The sequence below is a fragment of the Platalea leucorodia genome (assembly GCF_965183815.1).
Source record: "Platalea leucorodia genome assembly, chromosome: 8".
NCBI classification, from domain to species: domain Eukaryota; kingdom Metazoa; phylum Chordata; class Aves; order Pelecaniformes; family Threskiornithidae; genus Platalea; species Platalea leucorodia.
Genome location: NC_138830.1, coordinates 4037253 through 4062584, shown reverse-complemented (window position 1 = coordinate 4062584; position 25332 = coordinate 4037253). Strand labels below are relative to the sequence as shown.

Sequence of the window (25332 nt, the reverse complement as noted above, 5' to 3'; positions counted from 1 at the left end):
ATTATGTTTGTCCAAAAGGAGTTTTATATAGCTCTATATCTAGGGATTTTAGATCTGAAACAGTTTTCTCATTTACAAAAGACTTTTGCTTTAGGATTCACGATTCTTTTCCAATTCCACCCCTTCACTGACTTCAGCCGAACAGCAATGTTACAGCTGGAGCAGGTGGGTGAAGTTGAAGACGACTGTGTATTAAACCCAAGTTCTGGAACAAGTGTAGGATCCCACTGTATAAATAAAAGTTAATTATGGCAGTTTGCCAGGGTGCAAAATGTCCCTTCCGTGCCTCCAAATCGTTGTGCCGTGCTGGAGGTCCGCAGCATCGTTTCTGGCTTGATAAACACATTTTGGAGACTTACTACAAATATTTTCTGGAGTTCTGCCTTCTGTGTTGCAATCTGAGTGAGAAGAAGTGGAGGTTGGTAAGGGCTGGAGAATGGGCTAGTGGGAAATGCGTGTCCCACTCGGGCATTTTTGGGATCTTTAATGGTGAAGTCGTGTATTGAGCGCGGAGGAAGCACGGTGTGCGGGCGGGCAGCAGAGCTCGGGGGCCGCAGCACGCGAGGCTGTTGGCTGCAGCGAGGGACGCCTCTGTAGAGAGGGGATTTTCCTGATAGTCTGCTTGGGTATAGAAACATTGACTCTTCTGTCAAGTTAGTGCATATCAAGTGAAATAAGTAGTCTTGTCTATGGGCGGATGTTAATTTTACCGAGAGAAAATAAAAATTAGAAACTGTAGAGGCAGGTGCCAAAAATAGTAAATGGCATAGCAGAGCTCTCATGCCAGAAGAAGTTGCAGAGATGGGCATGTCTCCTGCACCCGCTCGAGCCCATGGGTGTGCTTTGCTAGGTTTCTGGTTTGGGTACTTCGAATGTAATTGTCGGTTAATTTTGCATTCAAGTATTGAAATTAAAACTCCTTTAAACTGCTTCAGCTCAGGTAGATATTCTTTATGTAGAGTTGAGCAACCTGTGCCCCTTCTCCTGAAAAATTTCAAATTGACCATTTCGCACATGTGGCCCAGGATGAGACCAGTTATTCTTTGTTGTCTTGGGCTCTCTGTCCTGCAAAAAGCTCGGCTTTATTTTTACCGTAGGGCATACCAAGTTGGGTTGGGTTGAAAAGGTTTTTGTTCCGTTTTAAACGTGGCGGGGAGGGAGAGAACTCCTGAATGTCCCTGTCCTCGGCCGTGCTGGTTTGTACTTAGCGTACCTGAGGAGGGACTTGGGAGCTGGAGGTGTCTCGGTACCCTCTCCTGCTGCCGCCCCATCTTGGCTTTGTCAGGGCTCCTCATCGCTCCAGGTCACGTTGCCGTGAAGCTCCCATAAACCATACCGCCGCTGTCTAAGTTTCTTCACAAAGTTTCGTGCTTTCCAACAAACCCTCTTTGCTCATCGCATGGCCGCGTGCTCTGAGCAGTGGGATGGGTCCAGAACCTGGCAGGTTAAATACTCCTCCGTGATGAATAAATCTCTGTTGCCCTCGAGGGCACGGGGCCGAGCAGAGGGTTGCACCCAGGCTCGGGAGCAGAGGGTTGCACCCAGGCTCGGCCCTCTCGGGCGGCAGTCGCTGGGCTTGGCCACGGGCTGGACCGCGGGGAGCGGGAGCCCTCTTGTGGGACAGAGCGTTTCTGAAGGACCAGGGAGGGCTTCCATGGGATTTGAGGAGCAGAGGGTAGCGCTTGCACGAAATGTTGGTTGCAGCTTTCCTGTGCTCCTGTGACCGGCTTGATTCAGAGATCAATTTTACTCTTAACTTGCGTGACTTTTGGTTAATGAGTAGGAGAAATTGCACTTCAAGCAGGATGACAGAAGCTGTAGGTAATCTTGTGAAGACAAAAATCTGAAAAGAGGAGTCTGACAGCAGACTGACTGTGTTGATCAGTGTTATTTTAGGTAGGGTAGCAATGCTGTCAGTGGCTTACACAGCTTGCTTTGCACAGTGCCTCTATGAAAGCGCCTAATTCTAATATCGTTTAACAGCTCTTTTTAAAATAAGAACCACGTGGGTTTGTTTCATAGCTATCCGATGACAGATTTCTCTCTTTCTAGGGAAAGAGGAACAGTGGTTTCAGAGAATGTTACTTTGGAAGCCAGAAGCATTGCAAGTTGACTAAGCTTTGTCCGGCTTTGGGTTACACCTTCCGATTAGCAGCTCAGAATGACGTTGGTACTAGGTAAGTCACCCAAGGTACACGCTTTCTGGAGAAAAAGGGGTAGTTGAAAAGTTTAACTATCAATGACAGTGTAAAGAGGAATGGGGGGGGGGGGGGGATTTTTGTTTGTTTTTTCTCTTTATGGTTTTGAGTTAAATATCTGACATTTGCTCTATTATCAATGCTTTAGAGTAAGTCCAACCTACCCTGGTGGTATCATTCACCTCCCAGGGAATCACTGTGTACCTTCAGCAGGATGAGGTTAGCCTGAGAAGATAGGCTCCTTTTGAGGTGTTAAATGGTGTTTCGTGGTCTGTTCCTAATACAAAAAGAATACATCTGTTATGTAAAATTCCCACTAGGGACCTCTGTGAACCAAGAAAAACAAGCAAGAGGAAGCCGAGTTACAGATTTTGAAAGGAATCTTGATATATTTATTTTTCTGGTTTAAAGCAAAGCCCTTCTATCTTTTTTCAGCAGTACAGTCCCTTCCTTCTTCCGCAGGGCTGGTGATGGGGTGGGAAAGAAGGGTGAGAGAGCCCGGACCGAGAGAGGACAGGCACACCCAAGGGCCCTGCAAGATGGGTTTCAGGTTCTGCTTGTCCTCGCACGTGAACCGATGCGCTCAAATGAAGATGATGAGAAATCAGACTTACTGCAATCCTCCAGGAGCTGCTAGGGAGCAGTGGGCTAAAATATTCTGCAGCTGAGGACCGGAGTGTGCCCGAAGAGAGAGGGTGCTGCAGGGGCTGCGCGCCCCTGTGCTCATGGAAGGAAAGTAGGGCAGGAAGAGTTGAGCTGTGAAGAAGCTAAACATCCAGAGCTCTTGTATACTCCTTTATTGTCCTTCTTAGCTAAACAGGATCTAATCATTATTACAAGAAGGACAGAAAAAAGAAACACTAGTGGTACATTACAGTGTGTTTTGCTGAGGGAGATTCCTGTATTGTTCTCTCTTCCAAAACACAAACCTCGTAGTAATATCTAGCTTTAAAAAGTTTCTTCATTCATGTTCCTCTGTTTTCCCTCTGAGATGCACTGGGACTTCACGTGTGCACAGAGTCCCTTTGGCCAGCTTCTTGCAAGATTACTTCCCTCCCTATTGAAATGATTCTTGATCTGGAGAGAGAGAGAGAGGCTGGAGCTGCAGAGGGTAACTGGAAGGGGACTGCCAGTTTTGTGCAAAGTTCCCAGTTTGGGCATCTCTTTTCTTTGCCAGATTCCAGATTTTTAAAATATTTTAGGGCATGCTTCAACCCTCCCCCCTTTTTTTTTTGTTCTTCTCTCTCTCTTTTTTTTCTCAGGCTATTGAGGAGGGCGTGAACTAAGAACTATATTTATGGTCAGCTGCTCTGTGTTAATCTATGAGATAAGCACCAACAGCACATGGCTTATTTTTATAGACAGCACTCAAAATTATGACATGATAATGTCACCTAACACTTTGTGTCGTAAGATGGTTTTGGTTGGTTGTAACGGTTGTGGATTTACCATTTCAGATTATTTTTGTCTTGTTTGGGTGTTAATTATAAGTGGATTTTTTTTAACTATAAGAATATTTCAACGAATATGTTATTTTTGAGAAAGACGACTCAGAAAAAGGAGACGTGGCTTTTTGTGGGTGTTAAATTCATACGATGACTGTGAGGAACAAAATACATTTGGGCTTTGGAAACAGAGATTTGAAAATTGCAAGAAGGTTACCTTCAGTTGAGAGTTCTGATGTCCTCCTGAAAAAAAACCCAAATCTGTCCATTTTAAAGTTTGTTCTCGAATTTTCATTGTACATAATATATTCCGCATTCTTAAGAGAACTGTTCTGACGCTTGCTCAACACAGCTGCCTATTCTCTTTGAAGGCATTGTGTGCTGGGATTTAGACAAGATGAGAGCGTGCATCTCCTCTGCCCTGGATGTTCTCTCTGCAGCCTGAGCTTGCAAAAGAGCAACTCTATGCTCAGCTTAAAATGCAAAGAAGTTTGGGCAGGGAAGATCAGAAAGGAGTAGAGCCAGCCTGGAGGGTTAGAAGGTATCAGTGCCTGCACCACACAGCTCCTACGTGATGCTGGGCATGTATGGTCATGACTGGATAAATTTTCCCTGCTTTCTTTGGAGCGGGATGCCTGAAACAGTGGGACTAGACTTGCTGAAGCACTTGGCTTTCAGAGGTGTAGCTTAAATAGAAGTTGTATTCCGAGTTTATAAAAGGTGCAAACTGCATTTCGAGTTCAACATCTAAAAATTGAACACTTGAGGCTTTATTTTCTATGTTTTAGTTCCCCTTTGTTAAATGAGATTTTACTCTACTTCACAGTTAATAGCAAGTTAATATTTTTAGGTAATCAGATATTTTTTTTCAATATTATGGTGGTGAGATCTGTAAAAGTGACTGTGAGGACACATATAATCCTGCATTTTTTTTCTGTTCTTAGTTCTGGCACTTCCTAACTGGGTGCTCATCTTTTCCACCTGGGCAATTTTAACATTGCCTAGGTTTTTTGAAAATGTGAAATATTTCTCTAAATACACTGAGGCTGGGTTTGGTTTTTTTGTTTTGTTTTGTTTGGGTTTTGTTTTCGTGTTTAATATTCCTCGCTCTCCTTCTCTCTCTCTGTGCAGTGGGTACAGCCAGGAGGTGGTATGCTACACTGCAGGTAATATTCCTCAGACCCCTTCTGCACCAAAGCTTGTTCGAGCTGGTGTGACATGGATTGCATTGCAGTGGAATAAAGTAGAAGGATGTACACCAGAGGAAGTGATTTCCTACACCCTGGAAATTCAGGAAGAAGACAATGTAAGTACGGTGTTACTAGAAAGTATACTGCATGACTTAGATTGAGTTTTCATTTATTGAAGATCAGTGAGAAGACTGTGGATTGCTGCTTTGGAGGGTCTTTTAGGAGTACTGGGTACTTGGCAGGACGGAGCCGTGCGGTTTGTTCTGCTCCACAGCAGAATTATGAATCCTTAGCTAAAAATCTGTACTGTCATCCATGATTCCTTTACAAAGCTTCACAGGAGCCTGTAAGGTGTGGGGCAGCTTGTCCTCGGCCAGTTCAGTCTGCCGTGTCCTCCTCAGCGCTGTGTGGTGTGCTTGCCTTCTGTCATCTCTCACTTCTGTTTCTCTAACGTGTTAAACTATCACGATTGGGTTTGTGCTTATTTTACAGCAAAGTTATATTATTCGGGTCAGTTGCACCATCCTTCTAGAAGGAAAATTATTGTGGCCTTGCAGCTTAAGAGTAATAATAACTTTAAAAAAGCACTTGACTATAAAGCCCCTTTGCTATCATGTGTTCTAGCTACAAACTCTAATACAGAGAGCACTTCGTCAGACTCCTTAGTTATGGGAATTCGTTGGGTTTTTTTTCCTCCTAGGATAGCGTGTTTCACCCAAAGTACACTGGAGAGGAGCAAGCCTGTACTGTGAAGAATCTCAGAAGAAGCACGCAGTATAAATTCAGGGTAAAATAATTTTCCTCTTGTCATTGCATAGTATTTTCTGTGTTGGCTTTTTTCCAGGCACTGTAGGGACCCTTTAGTACTACCTCCAAAACTGAGCTATCAAATACAAATTTGTTTTATACTAAGACCTAATAGATTAAACCAAAGTTGTATTTTTACTTTTACTACAGAAAACGCTCAGTGCTCTGTCTTTTTGAAACAGGCATGGTTCTTGGTGCTGTGCGCTGGCGGGTATGATGTTGTAAAAGCATGGCTCAGGGCCTGAGGTGGTCGTAGTTGGCTGCATTGCTCCCCAAAATCCTGATCCGTGGTCTCAAAACCAGTCTTCCTTCTACACAATGGAGAAGACGCTGTAAGGACCCCAGCAAGCACAGCCTCCTTCCCCAGCTCAGGGGCCTGTCTTCCCCTCACATGCAGAAGTTGAAGTTTTCCACCTCATCCATACGTGTGGCTGGTTTTGGAGCTGGTTTTTTAGCAAGTGTTGGTATCTCCCGCTCTGTGGGTGCTCCTGAATGCAGACCCCCCCAAGAGAGATGCTCTCAAGTCTTTTTGCAAACACAAAATTCAGGCATCTGCCTCGCTGCTACTGAAGCCATCAAGCACAACACAAGTGCCGGGTGCTGCTGTCGAGGAGAAGACGGCGTGGTTTGACGGCGTGGTTTTTACCAGATGGGCTGCGGCGCGGCTGTCCGTCCCCACGGCCGGGCTGTCCGTCCGTCCGTCCCCGCGGTTCAGCGAAGGCAGGAGCCGAGCGCGGCTCCACAAGATGGCGTTCGGCCGCGCCGTCCGCGGATGGCGAGGAGCTCTCTGTAAAGCCAGCGTCCACCGTGCTCCCGCGTTGCCAAACAAACGGTGTCTGTAAGCAGCATCGTGTCATTTGCAAACAGCGCGGGGAAAGAAGGATGGCATAGGTTTGTATTGATTCAAAACCATTTGGCTTCGGTAGGTATATTCAGGAGCAACAGAAAAGAACTTTACCCAAAGGCTCATTTAAATCCTTAAAAACAACTTTGCCTATATTCCTTTGTGGGACACAAGACCTTGTGAAGTTGCATGAAGAACTACCCAAAGAATCGAGATGTTGTTGCGGTGTTGCTCAGAGATGATGCCTTTTACTTTACCATTTTAAAAGCTGCTGTGGCTGCCTGAGGGAAAAGGATGATTAGTGCTTCTCTGCAGCCCTGCTTTCGAATTAAACAGGAATTTTACAAAACTGGGTTGATATCAGAGCAAACTCGTAGCCTCGTGTCACTGGCTACAGGCACAACTCTGATCTGACTCCGCACTGAGACGTTCCCTCGTTGCACGCGGACCAGCATTAACTAGCTACGGAACTTGGGGAAGGATCCCCAAAACTGTAAAACAAAACAAACAAAACCCAACGCAGCCTAGGATCACGGCAGTGTTTTAAAAGTCGCAGTGAGGGTTACCTGGCAAGTTGTAGGCTTGTCTTTGAACCTGGGCAAAATACAGTTCTTTGGGGAACCCCCTTAATAATAAAGAATTAAGGGGGAAATTTAATTCATGCCAGGCAATGTGTGCTTACAAAGGAGACATCCTCCTAACATCTTTGATGAAATAAAGGTTGGTTAATTAAAGTGGCAATGGTAATGTAACACACCGTTGTAAAGGCATTTGTTAGGTACCGAGGGAGGGTTTGGCACAGAAGGGAAATGATACCAAACACAACACAGCAAGGTGCAGAAATTTCATTCTCTGAAGTGTTTGACATGTCGGCGTAGAAGGGAATCGCCAATGGCTGTTCCTAGTCAGGTTCCACAAAAAGCAGTGCTGTGTATAGTACTTCATCATGTTATCAGTGACCTGGAAACAATCCAAGTTTTATTTTTATTCGTACTGAGAGGATGGGGGACTCTTAAGTTGGGGAAGCTGGAGCTCTGAAAAAGTGTTGAGGATCCTGCTTGAACAATCAATTTAATATGAATTTTCAATGCCTGCTGGGCTAGTGCAATCTTTAGCTGTATACATAGGGGAAACGTGTCAGTGCTGCCTTACTTTTGTGGCTCACCCTGATTCCCTAGAGCTGTTACTGGGATATTTGTCTAGCTCATGTATCTGGTGTTCATGGCAAGATGTCTTAAATGGGCGAATAGTCCGAGAAGAACCAAGAGATGATACATCAGAGTTGATAGTGGCTTTAGTGACTTGTTCAAAGCCAGCGTAGGGGCTAGAGAACCTCAGTTACTTTTTTGGCCTTGGAACTTGCAAATTGTTTTCCCCAGACGCCTGCGTTAGGAGAGAGGAGAGAAACGACTGCTCCTGAGAATAACAGAGCTTCCCAAGTGGAAAAGTTCCTGCTAGCTTATATTTACAATTAGTAATTGTAATACCTATTTTATTATTCACTGCCTCGGCAGCAGATCTCTGTCGCAGAGACGAGCATGAGCTAATACAGCTCTCGGCAGCCACAAAACATGGGACCATTTGGGGTTTCTTGTATGATTCTGATCTACTCAGTCTCCTGGCTGGGTCCTCATGTCTTCTTTTGGCTTAGCAGCCTTCTCCCTGAAGCCAGCAGAAGGTGTTCTTGAGTAGAGACGAAGGATTTGGCTGAGAAAGTTTTCTTTGTGCGCATCCTGCTCGGTTCAGCGCTGTATATTACACGTTTCTTGTCTGCGTGTCATGCGACTTAAGCTTTCAGTTGTGTGATTACTGATGAATTAATCTGTTTTAAATAGCAGTTTGAAATATCTGCGAAACAAAAATAGCATAGTTGTCTTCCTCTTCTATGAGTAAATAACTGCAAGTTGCCACGTGAATTTTTTTTAAAGGGAAAAACAGCAGTGCTCTTATCTTAAACATGTCATGATCTATTGCTAGTGGAGGGAGGGGAGAAATCAATGTGGTTTGCAAAGAAACAACATGACAATCTAATATCTCTTATTAGAATCCCACACACTTTGGGATGTGACATACTTCCCAGTTTAATGATATTTGTGCAGTTACTGAAAGAAGTCTCATGCGGAACTGTCGGAAAAGCAGGTACAGTAAACAATGGTAAACTTGTTGTGGTTTTGTTTCAGCTGTTTGCTTCTAACGTGGAAGGAAAGAGTTCTCCCAGCGAAGTGCTGGTCTGCACAACAAGCCCAGACAGGCCAGGACCTCCAACCAGACCCGTTATTAAGGGGCCAATAACATCTCATGGCTTTAGTGTGAAGTGGGGTAAGCCAGTTCAGCTTGCTGGTTTTGAGTTGTAATTAAATTCAAATAAGATTATGTAAATATGTATTAGAACTTAGATTTTTCATGCTGCTTCTCAGTCCAAGGTTGAACACGTTTGGAGAGCTTGACAACTTAATTCTTTTAATATTTTAAAAGATGCGTAGAGGCTCTTATGTTTTCAGACCCAAAAGTGTTGCTTGTTTTTATTGACTAACTTGTGCTTGCACTCAAGTGCATCTTCAGGCTTTTCACCTTCCATTTCATGTCCCATTGCAGCATCGTTCCAGCTGCTTCCTTTATCAATGGGGCAAGCCTCCATGCTGCATCTCTTTCAATGCTTTTTCCATACATTTTGTTTGTAGCATCGTTATCCAGCCCCCTTATTCTGACTCATGCTGAAAACTAACATCTGCTACCCACTTCTGCTCTGAATTCCTTGGTGTGGTTAGTGTGTGGGAGCCTGTGGAGGAGAAGGAGCAGAATCAGAAACAAGTTCTGTAATCTTTTTGTTACATTTCACTCCTAATCTTGATTTACTAACATCTTGCCGTATTTTTTCAGATCCTCCACAGGATAATGGTGGTTCGGAAATCCTAAAGTACCTATTAGAGATTTCTCAAGGAAGTCCGGAAGGTAAAGTCTGAAACAAGTTTTCTCCATTTCAGTCCGTTATGGCTACTGTAAAGAAGCACTGACCCTTTGGGCTATTATTGTTATTATCATTAATGCACTAATGCTGCAGATGTGATTGAAACGGAGTTACATGCTTGCAGCCTCAAAACTTGCAGGGCTCCTGGGAGAGTTTGCGTTGGGTTTTGGGGAGATTTTGTTGTGGTTTTTTTTAAAGTATGCTCTTTTTCTCTAAGACTGGTAGAATTTCAGGTTGTAGGGCTGAAGCTACTGTTCGATTTGATATTTTTAATGTATTTTGGAAATATTTATATTTGTAAGTGTATATATATATTTGTGTATGTGTCTATGTATATATATGTCTTTAAGCAGGAATAACAGTCATAGTAATATTAACACTAATGACTTTCCTGAAATACATCGTTTGTGGAAGACCACATTAAGGGTTTTCTTTCCTCCTAGACATTAGTAAACTTCTTGCATAATACTTCTCTAAACCTGGATATATCTCATTTTTTAGCAAATCAGTGGGAAGTGGCATATAGTGGATCGGCTACAGAATATACCTGTACTCACTTGAAACCAGGCACTTTGTATAAACTCCGGGCATGCTGTATCAGCACTGGCGGACACAGTCAGGTGAGTATTTATTTAACAATAAGGACTACTGGTTTTACATTTTTCAAGAGATTTATCTGCTATTTTTGGTAAAAGATTTCTGCTTTAAAAAGAAGGTGAATATTTTTCCTGTAGCAAGTAAAGCTACACTGATTGCAGTTAATCTTACGTTGCAAGCTGCTGAATTTTAGAAGACTTCTATGTGTACCTGATGGGTTTTTTTCAGACAAATTGCAATTTAGTGAGATTTGGTTTCCTCAAAACCAATCTGTAGGTGTTTATACTTACACTAGAAAAGACCATTGTGTTTATCTGATCTGGCCGCTTGCTTGAGAAAGACCACAGACTCTCATGTACCTGAGCCTGTACTGACCAAAGCCGGTGAGTGAAGATGCAGAAGGGGTAGTTTGTTGTAACAATTAATTACTTTTCCTGTGGCTGAATTCTTCTTTAAATTTTTGGGTTCCGTTTTGCAGTCACTGATTTCTGTCAGTCCCTTCTTTGATTTAAAATCATTTCAGTATCTACACTTTTATTCCTCCTGCTTTGATTTTTTTTTTTTTAATGATTGAGTGCGTTAGGCCTTGATATTATTTTAAAAACAAGGAAAATTAAAATAAAGAATGCCAGAACATTAGCCATCAAAGTTACCTGCAGTTTCGAGTATGCTAATGAAAGAACTCTATTAATTGCATTTGTCAATAACACGCTTGATACCATCTCCTATCCTTTATTGTTTATATAAATTTCTATTAAGTGGTTGTTGTAGAAAACAATTTCTTGTGCCACTTTCTCATCATGCCTCACTTTAGGCGGTGATTGTACCAGAGAGCTAACATCAGCTCCTGTTCTCTTCCAGTGCTCTGAAAGTTTACCTGTCCGTACGCTAAGTGTTGCACCAGGTCACTGCCGGCCACCGCGAGTTTTGGGGAAGCCGAAGCACAAAGAAGTACAGCTACAATGGGGTAAGCTGCTGGAGCACCTCACTGCTGAATAGCTTTGATCTGGATGGTTGGTGGCTGACCTTGCCTTAGCTTCTCTTTCTGTTGCTAGACCCGGTGCGAAGTTGCCGGGTATCCTGTTCACTGGGAAGTACAGAGCAAAGCCCAGGGAAGCCTGCGCAAGTCAGCAGCGCAACTTCTCGTCGACTGCTGTGGCTCTGTATTGCGTTTCTGAATTTAGCTGTCCTCCAGCTGTCCTTTAGGCCTCATACTGTGCTCCCATTTTTGTTTTAATTAGGACCTGTCTCTGTGTCAGGACTATAAAGTATCAGCTGTATTAGAATATCTATCCTTTTACTGCAAAACCACCATGTGATTCAAGATCTTTTTTTATTCCTTTGCAATATTGACTTGGCAGAAGCGTTTTGCTACTTCCAATATAGGACTTCTCTGAGAAATTTTGAGTTAGAACGTATTGAGGCTTTTGGGTGGCCTTTAAACCCTAATCCACAGAACAACACACACAATCCATTGGACACCTGTAATTTTGCAAAGGACTTGGACCATGGACATGACACTAAACTGTCAAAAAATGCACATTTTTCAGAATACAAGGTACATGCCAGTATGCAACACATTTTTTTTCTTCACTATATTAATCTTGCATCATCCAAGATCCTTTGTGGCGTCATTTGTTAGCTAAATTCTAGAGCAGGACTGTTTCTAACTGACAAATATGTCTCAACACCAGTATAAAAATTCCCCTGTGCATCCAAGATACCGTGTTGTTTCCTGGAACGCTGTACCCCTTATGGTGGAGCACTGCTTTTCAGAACCCCAGGCAGGTTGATTCTGTGGTATTGGCTTGTAGTATAACACGCAGATATTATCAAATATGTTGTTTTCGTGGGGAAAGAGGTGCCCACAACAAAACAGATACAGGCACAGAAGACAAATTCAGTTTCCCAAAAAGCTATTGTTCCAAGCGAGCGCAGCATTTAGATCATCCTACAGAGATTTAGAATCTCATAAATGTGAGCAGCGTGACTAATGAAGTTCGAGGATGGCAGTCATTCATACTTTTATTGGGTGTTAATGAGGTTTTGCCAGAAGTCCCATGTATAAGTAGTAGTTTTGAAGTGTACGTGACCCACCTCAGCCTGTGTCCAGCCCTAGCCAGAAGCCAAGATCGGGTCAGACGGCCACCGTGTGCCTCCTCATTTCTCTCTGTCCCAGAAAGGGTGTATTCAGCACTAGTCCCATTCCTCGTGCAGCTTTCTATACCTTTTCTCCTGTCTCACTGACCAATTTTTTTGCACACAACACCACCTTTGATATTGAGGGAAAGAAGCCGTGTAGCTTTTTTTTCATCCTCGGAAGAGGATGGTAGCTACTGTGTTCTGCTTAAAAACCTCCTGGCACCGAACACCGCTTCCCAGGATCATTGCTGCTGCTTTTGCATCTGGCGATCTGACCTGGTCAATGTTTAGGGCTAAGAGTAATTTTATTCATTTGCTTTAAAAATGTCAGTCATGTCCATGGGTGAGATGTTGCACGTAAGGCGTCTATCGAAGAGGAAAATCATTGTTGATGGTGTGCGTGTGTTTATACGTATGTGTCTATATATATATATATTTCTGGGTATGTGAAGTACAAAATTAATCTTCCTGGCATATGTCTTTATGTTGTTAATGAATTACATGATTTCTTTCTAGATGTCCCTCCGTCAGAAAGCGGCTGTCCTGTCTCAGAGTACAGTGTAGAAATGACAGAACCCGAAGAAGTCGTTTCTGAAGTGTATCGTGGGCCTGATCTGGAGTGCACCGTCAGCAACCTTCTTCCCGGAGCAACGTATCGGTTCAGAGTGAGAGCTTTGAACGATGGTGGGGTACGTGCAGCGTGCCGGAGCGTGCTTTGGCTTTTTCTCCCTGGAGGTGGTACCATGCCCCAGACGGGCGATCCTGGAAAGTGATTGTGTTAGTGCTGGGGACCAGAAAGGTGAAAGGGAGATGGGCAGAAGAAAATAAAATGAGAAATGCTTAAAGGAACTTTTGAGGAATAGCTGCGGTTTTGGATGTGGTACTCTTTTGAAAGGAGATTTTGGGTACTAATATGATTTGACTGGGCAAAACCAGCTGGAGCAAAATGTGCAAAATCCCTGCTAAAACTCGTACCTGCTTACAAGGAGGAATCTGGTTATTCCACTCCATTCCTTCTTTTTTGTTGTAAATCTTAACTGTGTAAAAAACAATTACTGAAATTTCACTCAGGTATTGATATATTTTGAGGAAAGCTTGCTTTCTTAATGATTTTTTTTGTTTGTTTTAATTTGAAAAACATACATGCTTTATAGATTTGATGATTTTTTTGTTGTTGTTGTTGCATGATTTCCTTGGAAGATGTGCCTTCCCAAATACATCATAAATTCTATCTGATGTCCACGGAGATCCGTTGCAAGATCTTCTCGATTCCAGTGAGGTTTGGGTTGGTTCTGCTTGCCTTTGTGAGAGCATCTTTCCAACAGTTTTTTATAAAGGCAGTCCCACCAACAGTACGTGCATATCGATGTGGTTGTTCCCAGGAAATCTTGACAAACATAACAGAAAGGTTTAAAGTTATTTACTTACAGGGAGAAGTTCTGTTAAAACTTAACTTAGGTATTAGAAAAATATGCAAGACGGTTAAACTGTTTTGTCTTTAAAATATCCACTATTTTATTTTTGTGAAAAATGAATTAAATGCACATGGAGAGATTGGATTTGCTTGCTGGAATGAAAACAATTGCCTACGTGGCAGCTTTGCATGTATGATACCTTGACTTTTTTTTTCCTCCTTATTTTTTTCTTTTTTTTTTTTTTTCTTTTTCCTTTTTTTGGCAAAACAATGTTTAAAGTTGCAAAGCATTTCTAGTCCCACCCTTTGATAAATGAGGGGCCCTGTTTTGGTTTGGTTGGGTTTCTTTTACCAGATGCAAAACGGGGCGGGTCTGTGTGTATGTGCTTTACCAGATGCAAACGCTTTTCTTCCTCCCATTAGGTAAAGAAAACAGCAGAAGTCAATGAGATTTTTTGAAGGGTGCATTCTTTGTAATTCAAGCAAAGCGATGAGCGTTAGCCTTTCTTGATAGCGCAGATACTGACACGTCTGTTGAGGTTTTCTGGGGTTCATAATTTCAGTGTTGTTCAGCCTTTGTAGTGGCTCATTTTTCATACTTGCCCATATTGCATTCCAAAATAAGTAAATATCAGTGCTTTTCCTCTAATTGCTTCCAGCGAAGTTCCTTTGTTCTGGAGAATGATTTCTAATTAGCTTGGGGATGTACTGAACAAACTTCATTATCCCACTCAAGTGGCCTCAGAAAGGGTATTGCCACCATTATCTCTCTCCTGTCCTCGCCCTGCTGGCTGAAGCCAGTTTTCCAGACTCTTGAAATTTGTCTTTCCTTTTGTTAATATGCATTTAAATTATTCTCCTGCCAAGGGCTCAAAAGTTGTCTGAGTGTGTGCGCAGCGTGCCTCTGCACATTGAACGCTGCCGTTACACACCCAAGGTGGGCTCCATCACGTGCTATCCTTTTATAATGAACACGTGGCAGACATTTTATAGAAAAGAAACTGGATTTGGACTTCAGTATGTGCTTTACTGTTGCTGTGCTCCTCCTTATATCCCCGAGAAGCCAGTTATGCCAGGCTATGGCACAGACGTGCGAACACATTACTTGGAGGTAAGGTGGAGGGACACAAGCGGTTCCTCGGTTGCTCTGTTGCTGAGCGCACGTTCTCACTCTTGGGTAAATTGGCGGTGGCTTACGCTTTCGTGGGCACTCGCCACCGCACAGGAGGGCGTACATGCCGTCTGCTCGTACCTGAGCTTACCTCGCATTTTAACTTTGCAGTGATTTACGTGGTCTCCGACTGAACTCTGATATTTGGTGCCGAGCGTCGGAAGCCCGGTCTATCTTTGGGAAAGTTTATCACATTGAAAAAGTTTGTGTGCTGTTCTTGAAAAGCCTTTGAGGAATGTGAGGTGGGTGTATGTCTATATATTAACGCACAGACACCTTGTTCCCCTCCAGTACGGGCCGTATTCGGAAGCTACAGAAGTCACCACGGCAGCAGGACCGCCCGGCCAGTGCAGAGCGCCTTCCCTCTCCTTTCTGTCTGACACGCGTGTACTTGTGAGCTGGGAGGTAAGTCAGGTGCCCTGGTTGTTCAATTGCCATCTCGCTTATCCAAACTAATACGGTCACCGCAAAACTTGAAAGCTAGCTTGAGAACTATTCTCTGGTTTGGAACTTTTTATTTTTGTGCGAGAAAACCGTATGCAGAAACTCCTCTGGTGTACAAAATCATCTTCTCTACTTTTCTCTTTAAAGAATTGTATAAAGTTGATCCGGAGTCATCTGGACCAGGATTCAGACATGAGACCTACACTGGCGTCAGATGATAGAGCGCTGCTCGGGTAGAAGTGCTCTCTGCAGGCTTTTAGCATGTCAGAGTGTCCTGGGGTGGAATTGTGAAGGCAAATATTTGATTTCGGCTGAAGCTGGAGTCTCTGATATGAAATTAACTCTGCACAAACGCTTACGATGTATTTTTTTTTTTCCTCAAAAATTGTTTGTCTCTTCCCCAAATATTTACTTTTATTTTAGTTTGTGTGTGTTCCTTCTCCATTCTCCAGGATCTTAGACGTTGGACTCTTAAAATAAGTCTTAGCTGAAATGCTGAAGGGTTGATTGGTGTCATTAAAAAAAAAAAAAGAATTGTTCCGTAATTCAGGCAGAAAGGAAAGCATGTTGTCATAAATAAAGTGATAGGGAGCGATGGGGCTGTAATTCTGCCACGGGCTTTCTTTGCAAACCTAGCAGCCTTTCAGCCCTGCGTCTGTCGGGTCCCTCCACAAAGGGTGCTCCTGTTGAGAAAGAAGTTATTAACATTCACGAGATGCTTAAATAAATTGATTGTGCTAACAACATATCTAGATACAGATGTAATCTGAGTTTAATTTTATAATGAAACAGATGCGTTTGGTGCAGTTTGGGGGTATTTGTTAATATTTCTTGCAACATTTTGTGACGCTCAACTAGAAGTCACACCGAAGCTTTTAGATGTTACCTTTTAAATGAGTGTATGGACAGGCATTTGCTCTCCCTAACCACGAGCGAAGGCAGCAGTGTTTCTACTAGGCTCTGTATTTATATGCCAGATATATTTGTTTATTCTAGCTAAAAATGAAGCTGTGGAAGGAGTAACGTGGTCTGCAATGGTTACGTATTCTTAAAGAGTCTATTATTTTGGCTGATAGGAATATGAAGGAAAAACAGCAAAGGGCTGCGGACTTGTTTTGCCTGGCTAGTGAGCACACCGTGGTGCCTACTATGCCTTTTACACATTGTTTTAAAGCGCTGGCTTAGCAATTCTGAATGCTGCTGCCAAAGTAGCTGGGTGCTCAGAGGCAGAGCTGGAGCAGCCCCTGGGCACGTGCAGAGCGGTCACTGTGGCGTGCAGTGATGCTCTGGATCCTTTTACTGGAAATTAGACCTTGCATGCCACAATCGCAAAGTCTTTACCATATCCTAGCTCACGCTTCTGCACGTAGAGCAGCGATTCCCTGAGCCGCTTCAGTCCACGCAGTACAGCTCTAGGTAGTTCTGGTGAAAATGTCTTGGTTTGGGAACCATGCCGTTATGCCTGCACTAGCTCATCTCCAGCAAATTCAGGTATTTATTCTGTGTTCCCCTAGACTTCAGGGTGATACAGGGATTGCTGGGGGCACATGGATCCTGTAGGAGTCTTTTTGTGGACGTTAACATACTCAGGTCCACACTCCCGTGTCCCATACTGGGACCATTAGCTTGATGGGTGACTTTCAGTGAAAACCTCGGACGAGCTCCTCGCTCGTTGAGGTTATTCTTTCCTCAGCAACGTGAGTAAGTGCTTCAGGCTTGAAGGCTGGCTCTTCCAGAGCTGTGTTTTGATCGCTCGACTAGGCTGCACTAGATTGATGCTTTTTTGTGTTCTCCACGGTTGCGCTTCTGCCAAGCCAGTGGAGAGACAATTTATTCCTGATGAAAAGCAAAGTAGCTGCGTACACTTTCTCATTTCTCTGAATTTCTATTGGGTAATTTTTGTGCAGAATTGGCCTGTTTCAGTAACCTATTAGGGAACACTAATTCAGCACATTTCTATTTGCAGCAGTAATGGTGTATTAATTTAAAAATTCGGGGGGGTTGTTTTTTTTTTCCCCATGTGCTTTATTCCTTACCCAGTGAAACACAGATCTGAAGTGTTCATTTCTGAATTGAACCACATAAATATTTGTGTTGCAGAGTCCTGAATGTTCTGGTGCTGACATCTCTGAATACAGATTAGAGTGGGGAGAAGATGAGGAGTCTCTACAACTTGCGTATAGTGGCACAGATACCTGTTTTGAAATCAGTGAATTGTCAGCGGCAGCGCATTACTGCTGTAGGCTACAGGTATGGAAGTTAGGAGGTTTTGCATGCATTGCAATCTAAGATGTAAACAGAGTTTCCTTCCACTGTGTTTTTTATTTTTATCGTTAGCCACTATGAAGTTATGTGCTTTGTAAGTCAGAAGGAATGTATGCTTATTTGAAATAATGTGGACTGTTGCTGTATAACTGAGCAGTTTAGATTCTGCACAACTCAAAGTTGGTATAACTTTCAGCTCTCAAAAATTGCTCTCATGTACCGTGAGGTTTATTTTCAGTGAATAATGCTTTTAACAGCCACCTTGCCCTCTGATATTAAAACAAAATGATAATGTTTTAGACAGTTTCCCAAAAAATTAATTTTTTTCTTGGTAATGAGATGTAAACAACATCTACCTCCCAACTGGATGTTGAAGATTCCCCTAGCTTAAATAATAAACTCCGACATCTGTTTCATTTATCAAATAAAGCAAAACAGCTGAGTAGATTCATATGTATATAGGAGATGGTAGCTGCCAGAAAGTGAGTCCTCATCTTTACTACTTTTGTCTCTTAGATTTGTAAGATTGGATCTCATATAGAGGCTCTATATGATTTCTTTTTGACCTCTTTCTCTCCTATTATTTTCAGTAAAAAGTAACAGTTAAAATATATTTCTTATATATGTATGAAAACAAAAATACAGCACTTTCTCCTTTATGTCCACTGAAAAATAAATGGAAAGTAAAGTAAGTGGGAGTGAAGTAAAAATATTTTTGCCCAAGATACTCTTCCACAAGATTTATTTGTATGTGAAGACAGAATACCACCAGTAAATCCAACCAGAAGTTCATGCACCTACCCGGCTGGCAGCGTGCGGACCACCCAGGGTCGTTTCTTTGATCAAGGACAACATGCTTCTGTTGAGTGTTTCCTTCTTAAATTTTTTTAAACAGGACTTTGAAATTTTTTTTTTTTTTTTTTTTTTTTTTTGCAAAGTAGCTTTCGAGCAGCTGGCCACCAGCGAAGCAACTGGGGCCCCACACCTCTGAGTACACTCAACTGTGTTTTCTGACTTGGCCATAGCTGGCCGTGTACCTTGCGCTGGCACCGTTGGGGAAGGCGAATTGAAAGAGCATCTGTGAGGGGCCTGGAAGCGTGGGCCAGAAAGCGCCTCTTGCTTGCGCAGGAGGGACAGCATCCAGCAGGCGCTGGGCAGGGGGGAGACCAGGAGACCGCTTCTGCGGCGGGGAGCTCGAGGAGATGTTCATGTTAAAAATGGAAACAGCCAGCTGTAGGGCATCTTTGATTTCGAGTGGGTGTTCATTTTAAATTACCTGCTGCCCAAATGTTGCACAAATCTCCCCAGTTTTTAACACAGCCAATGTAATTTAATCCATAGGCAGGAGTTAAGGGAAATGCACAACAGCGCTAAGACGTTTTATTGAAGTCCATCAATGACCCATGCATTACTTTCTAGAGGGCTTCATCCTCTAGATCTGATCTGTATATTATATGGAGAAGAATTTGTTATAAGAGACACTGCAACATTTAAGCAATTACAAAAAAAAAAAAAATAATAAACTATGCGTAGGAGACAAAGAAGGAAGATTAAATAGTTTCAGAAATTTTAGTCTTTTTTTAAATAAAAAGGAGAGAATAATAGCTGTTTTTCTTAGCAGCTTTAACAGAAAAATCTTTCTTTTACTTTTTAAAAATAAAGATTCCCCAAACCACATTTACTCTGCCTTCTAGTAAACACACAGTATTGCTATCTCAATCCACAGTAACTCAATAAAAAGAGAGAATGGAGGAATCGTCATATATAACTGCAGGGCAGACAATTTGTCTTTACTGTTGCTCAACTTTTTTCCTGTAATGAATATTCCTGAAAACAATTGTGGCTTCTGCAAAGGGAAATATTCTGTCATTTTTTGGGGGGGAGAGTATCTAGGAAGCAAAGAAGAATGAAATTCCCATCCGTTATGATGATGAGATTGTCCAATAAAGCAGTTAAAAGCACCACTAAAAATAAATGGCTTGGAGCAAGATACAGATTGCCAAACACTGGTTTAGAGGCAAGATAAATAATATCATTGGCAGGCCACAAAACAAAGCTCACTTTTAACAGCTCTAGGAGCGCTTCACTAAATAGAAGATGTCCCTGGAGCAGGATTTGTCTTGAAGGGCTTTTTAAAGGCTGACAAATCTAACTTTATTATCTCTTTCTTCAATTGCACAAAACGCCTCCTGGAAAAACAGAATACGGCTTTGTGTTTGTATTATGCGTAGCAGAAATAAGTTATTCACTACAGTTAAGCATAGGTAAGAAATCAAACAGTTGTTTGACGTGTCCTTTCCTTGCCATCGTAGTCCTACTGGCAACAGCGTAAACCCAGGTTTTCTAATTAATTGTAATCTGGTGGGAGCCTCCGGGCTCACTTTTCCAAATGGAAAGAGCAAATGTGGATGGTGGGCGATGCTGGGCAATGTCAAAAGCTGCTTTTGAAGGTCTGGACCTTCGTGGCTCAGCCTGTACCATAATATGCTGTCATAAGCTCTCCACGTACCTTGTGGGCTAGCAGCGTGCTGGGCTGTGTCAGGAGGAACCCGGCTGGCCGACCAAGGGACGGTGGTGTGGCCTGTTACATGCCATTCATGAGAGCCTGGACTACTGTGTCCAGTTTTGCTCTGGGTTGAAATAGAGGTGTTCTGATGAGATATAAAGAGAAAAGTTATCGCTGTGCAGGCAATTAAGGATTGTAACAGTGGTCCAGGGGGGCTGTGCAGTCTCCATCTTTGGAATTTTTCAGGACCCGCCTGGATAAAAGCCTTAGCAACCTGGTCTGTAGTAAGCTTTGACCCTGCTCGGAGTAGCAGGTTGGCCTAGATGTGTCCCGAGGTCCCTTCCAGCCTGCACGGTCCTCTGATTGTGTGCACAGGAGCTTATAATAATCCCAAGGAGGTAATGTTAGTCATTTCCTAGGCCATTCCAGTGCAACGTATTTGCCACTGACTGAGCATCAACTGATGAAAACCCAGGCCTGCACCATTATGCAGTGTTGAGCTTGCAAAGCCAACAGCCTCTGTAATTAATGAGCAGAAGCGGGCCAGATTTTGAAACTTGGATTCACGGGGAGCCTGGATCGATGAGTCAAGATGAGAAGCTCGATAACTGGTTGCTCTCCTCTCTTGTGGAAGCATATCGAGCTACGTGCTTTGGTGGTGGTTTGCTAGTGATTTGTGACTTCTGGGGAAATCTGAGTCACAGACTTAATGCCATGCTGAGTTGCTATATTCTTATATCAGAAACTTTTTTAGCATGAAATTAGCTATCCATTCTCTGAGTTAGGAACCCGCGTAGCTCTCAGCAAGCCAAATGCCCCTTATGTCTAGGGGTATTCTGCTTGCATAAAGCATCTGATGTTGTACTTGGCAGTATGCTGAGGATTTTATACAGGGCGGCTCACCACTTTTGCGTAGCCAGTTTGCTGAACGACATGATGTCACCTGTCGCTGGCAGCATGACTGTGACATTTTCCCTTACTAAACAAAGTTTGCTGCTGATAAAAAGGTTACTGTTAAGTTTGATTAAATAGCTACCAGGGCAAAGATAAATATTCTCCAGTTTATCTGAGAGATACTCCTGAGTAACAAAGGAAGATATTAATTGCTCTAGTAGAGGTAGAGGGTTTGAGTCATGCTTTAGCGAGTAAGCCAGCGACACATATCCTCTGAAGAATCCATGCAACTCTTCCAGGCTGCACAGTTCACTATTATGAACTCGGTAGACACGTGAAAGAGAACATTTATCCTGTAAAAATATATTTTTTTTTTTTAACACACAGGCTGTTAACCAGGCAGGAGCTGGACCCTACAGTGACCTGGTAACCTGCAGAATCCCCGCATCTGTGCCTGATGCAGTCTCTACCCTCTCGGTGCTGGAGGATGAGCACGTGGATGCCTGTCAGCTCTCACCCTCTGCGTGCCTTGTGCTGAACTGGGAAGAACCATGCAATAACGGAGCTGAGATTACGTCCTACAACATTGACCTGGGTGACATCAGCATTCCAGTAGGGAACGTTACAAGTTACGTTATCAATGATTTGCTTCCAGAAACCTCATACCGGTGAGTACAGGTTTTCTGATGTGGTACAGAGCACTCAGGACGAGATCACATAGCTTAATTTTACATAGGATGAGATCACATAGCTTAATTTTACATAGGAAATGTTTATGGCATGTACAGTGAGTAAAAAAAAAAAAAAAAGGAAAAAACAAAAGACAAAAAAACCCACAAACCAAACTGTATTGATCCCTGTGAGGGGATAGCAATTTGCACACAATGGACTTTTATTTGTATAGCTACAGATATTTTTTGTTTCTAGCATATGGAGATTAATTAAAAGATAATCTGAATTTTAAAAAAAATCATATTGTTTCAGAGTCTAAATTTCTAAGTGACGTTGCCAAAATTTTATTATTTTAAAGTTCAGGCTTATATGTTGTTTTCCCTAGTTGCTAATGAAAAATAAAAATACAGTTCCATGCAGGCAATGAAGAGCAATGCAGCAGAAGATGTGACAAAAGAAATTCTATTTTAATAAATAGAATTGTTCTAATAAAATGTTCTAATAAAAACTGGAATCTGATTGCACCATTGTAAAATCAGATGTGGCACAGACCTGTAATATTTTTCTTTTTTTCTTTGTATACAAGATCACAGTCCTACAAGTCTTGTAGAGTTTATATGAAAAATTCATTTCTCAAATTTTATCATGTACCCAAAAAAGAGAACTTCTTATAGCAAGTATACAAATAAGTATACTAGAAGTTGTTTAAAGCAAGGAACGTGTATTGCTTGCATTGCCGAGTACAGTGGTTCCTGATCTTTGCCTAGAATATCTAGGTTTTAAAACCATGTAATAAAAAATAAAGATGTCGATTTATTAAAAATATAAATGTATCCCTCTGGCAATCTGAAAAAGGAAGGCGAAATAGGAATTTGGTGATTCAGAACCCCTCTGTTCCAGGTCACTGGTATAAATCCAGGGAATCTGACTACGCTGCCGCTGTCTCCAGTTCTTCAGTGGCTTGTAACGCTGTGATCCTTTTTGGCAAAGGCAGTAACGAAGTATAAGCTTTTTCTTGTCGTCTTCTGTGTTTATTTAAGATTCTAGTTTTGTGGTCAGTTTAAGCTAGCATTGCTGTCAAAGGAAGCCTCTTCTTCCGTCCTTGTGTTGTCCCCTCTTGTGCCAGCAAAGTGCTATCGCACCATTCCAGACTGGGAAAGCTGGTCTTATTGAAAACTATAACCATATTTTTTTACCTTGTCAATGGGTAGAGGGAGTGAAGGCCTACGCTAGTTTAAGGTGTTTGTGAAAATATTGCACTTGAGTAAAGCTGCACAAGGGTTTGAGCCCACTCAGGGTGCTGTTGTTATGCTTCTGACCTCCCTCCATCTCCGTGTTCTCCCACGTTCCTCACTCTCTGCCTTGCATCAGCACTGGTGCTTATGTGATCTCACTCTAAGCCAGACCAGGGAACCCAGCTGAAGACTACTCAAAAACCTAATAAAACAAATAAGAAGTTGAAGAGTTTGTCTATTGACTGGCTACCCAGCTGTGGAACGGCATCGTCTTTGGGTGGTTTCATACTCCCTGGTTGCTCCTCATATGTTCCATCGAGTCAAAACCGCTAAAGCAAAAATGAGAGCTTTGAGCAACACAGTCAAGACGGCCCGAATGGACCATCTAAATTCTTCACTGAGGTCTTCCTTCTTCAGTCTTTTTTAGCTGGTTCTTGGTTGCCTACAGCTTCCTTTAGGGAAATGTCCTCGTCTTCAAAGCCTGGAAATGGAGAGATGGAATGAAAGGATGGGCAGGCCATTACTCTTCTTTATAATCATGCTGCGGTCTTGTTCGTGAAGCTCTTACTCCTGCTGCCATGAAAAGTGTTGTTCCACTGAGATCATACTGGATTTTTTTTTTTGCATTCTTATTTAGTAAAAAGCACCATATTAAATCACTTCTTTTCAGTCAGGGAGTCTGCTTGTCTCTGATCCAAATGAAAAGGCTAAAGCACGAGCATTAACTGCAACTGTTCTAAATATTGTTGTAAGACTGAGTTCCTACGAAAAAAAAAATTATTGTGAAGAGCACAAACCAGTGGATGACTAATCAGAAGTAATAGTATATGAAAGCTCTTTTCTTTAATAAAGCAAGAGAAAGAAACCCCCACACCTTGCGTCTCATGCCTGTCAGGGAAGACAAGTGACTGCAGCTGAATTGCAAAAGCACCTCATCTATAGTTGGAAGTCTTTTTCTGCTAATAAAAATAGACGTGTTAAAGTGGTTTTGGTATCAGTCGTTAACTCTTTCATTGATATTTCTTCTTCAAGCCTATCTTGACACCTCTCTCTCATCAGAGAATGCCTGTGCCCTGACAAATGTATCCATAAGGAACATGTTTATCAGGCTATGTGTTAAAAGGTGGTGGGCTTATTGCCCTCCCTGTTCTAATCAGAAGAGCGTTTCAGAACATCACTGATCTCATTCTCTGAATTTGTTCACCAAAGGTTTTTCTTTTCGCGTCAACTTTGTTTAACGCAACTCGCTCTTCTCTCCCTCAAGTGTTTGTTCCCTGCTGTGTTTAAAAGCAGTGAATGTGTTTTCTTCCAGGCCTTGTTTTTCCTAGACTAAACAAGCCAAACATTACTGGGTTTGAGACTCTGAGCTCTCTTGCCAAAGTTTCAGCAGAATTTGAAGTAAATCAGCAAAGGGCTTATATGTTTGGTTGCATTGGAATTTCACTGCCAATGTTTTTGTTTGTGGGAACCCAAAATTGAAAGCAAATCTTGGTTATTATGAATCCACCAAGTCCAGCACTGGAAAGGCAAGTTGTTTCGCACAGCGGTGTGATTCTAACAGCGTGTCGACCTGTGTCCACCCCGTTGGAGTGGTCAGCTTAGGTCTGGCTTTGCTCTGCTGCTTCCAGCTTCTGTGCGGGAAGGGCCATGCGTCAGCCACCAAGTAAAGCCACCAAGTAAAGCCACCACACCAGGCAAACCCCAGGCTCTGTGCAGAGGTGGGCTCGAAGCTGACAAGTTCGGTTTCTGTGTTTTAGTAGCAAATCCAGCCAGCATGCCGCAAGAAGGATTTGCATGCCAAAATGCATTCGAGGCAGGAGGAACGGGGGCATGCCTCTGCCGTGCTGCTGAATGGCCAGCGTAGGGCTGATTTCGAGAGGACTTCTCCAATGGCAGGCACAGACCAGCACTCCTGTTGCAAAAAGCAGATGCCTCGCAAAAGCACTGTGTAAGCATCATTGCTGGTGAGCAGCTGCAGAAATAATGTCCGAGAGTTCTGCAGTCTTTCCGTTTTATTGACATAGCCGTGAAGCTCTGGAAGCTCTGATTATAGGGTAATAATACTTGGACTGGTTTTCTGTGAACTGATGTAACTAGAAGTGAGTTGTTAAATATTCCACGATAAATAAATATTCAACAGTAATAGAAATACCAATCTTGTGTTACACTCTGTTCCCAAGCTTCGCTCAACACTTTCCATAGTTAATTGTGCTGTGCTGTTGAGATACTTCACTGCAAAACAACTTCCGATTTTTAAGAATGCTGCTTTTCTTCTGAAGTTACATAGTTTACAGAAATACATAGTAGCCTTATTAAATTTTAATAGCAACACTTATTTTTAATTTGATTTAGAAATAATAATTCTAGACACGTTAAATTTCTAAACTGTGTCGAGGAAAAGATCTTCCGAGATGAAGAGAGAAGAATGCACATGGATGCTCAAGTTAGCCATGCTTAAGTGGGTTATAAAACAAAATTTATGCTTCAGAGCATAGAACTAAGCCTTGTTCCAGCCCCAGAAGAGCGCAGGCTGAGCGGGG

General features: G+C 42.5%; 1 protein-coding gene across 1 annotated transcript in view; it reads left to right on the top strand.

Moving 5' to 3' along the window:
* Nucleotides 1–25332, top strand: part of FNDC3B (fibronectin type III domain containing 3B) — a 210756-nt gene that overhangs the window by 155395 nt on the left and 30029 nt on the right. Inside the window, exons 12-22 of the mRNA XM_082319581.1 lie at nucleotides 2053–2177; nucleotides 4775–4949; nucleotides 5534–5620; nucleotides 8665–8803; nucleotides 9365–9436; nucleotides 9954–10072; nucleotides 10911–11016; nucleotides 12708–12880; nucleotides 15068–15181; nucleotides 17321–17470; nucleotides 21273–21553. Coding sequence (XP_082175707.1) covers nucleotides 2053–2177; nucleotides 4775–4949; nucleotides 5534–5620; nucleotides 8665–8803; nucleotides 9365–9436; nucleotides 9954–10072; nucleotides 10911–11016; nucleotides 12708–12880; nucleotides 15068–15181; nucleotides 17321–17470; nucleotides 21273–21553 — 1541 coding nt within the window. The remainder of the gene's footprint in view (nucleotides 1–2052; nucleotides 2178–4774; nucleotides 4950–5533; nucleotides 5621–8664; nucleotides 8804–9364; nucleotides 9437–9953; nucleotides 10073–10910; nucleotides 11017–12707; nucleotides 12881–15067; nucleotides 15182–17320; nucleotides 17471–21272; nucleotides 21554–25332) is intronic.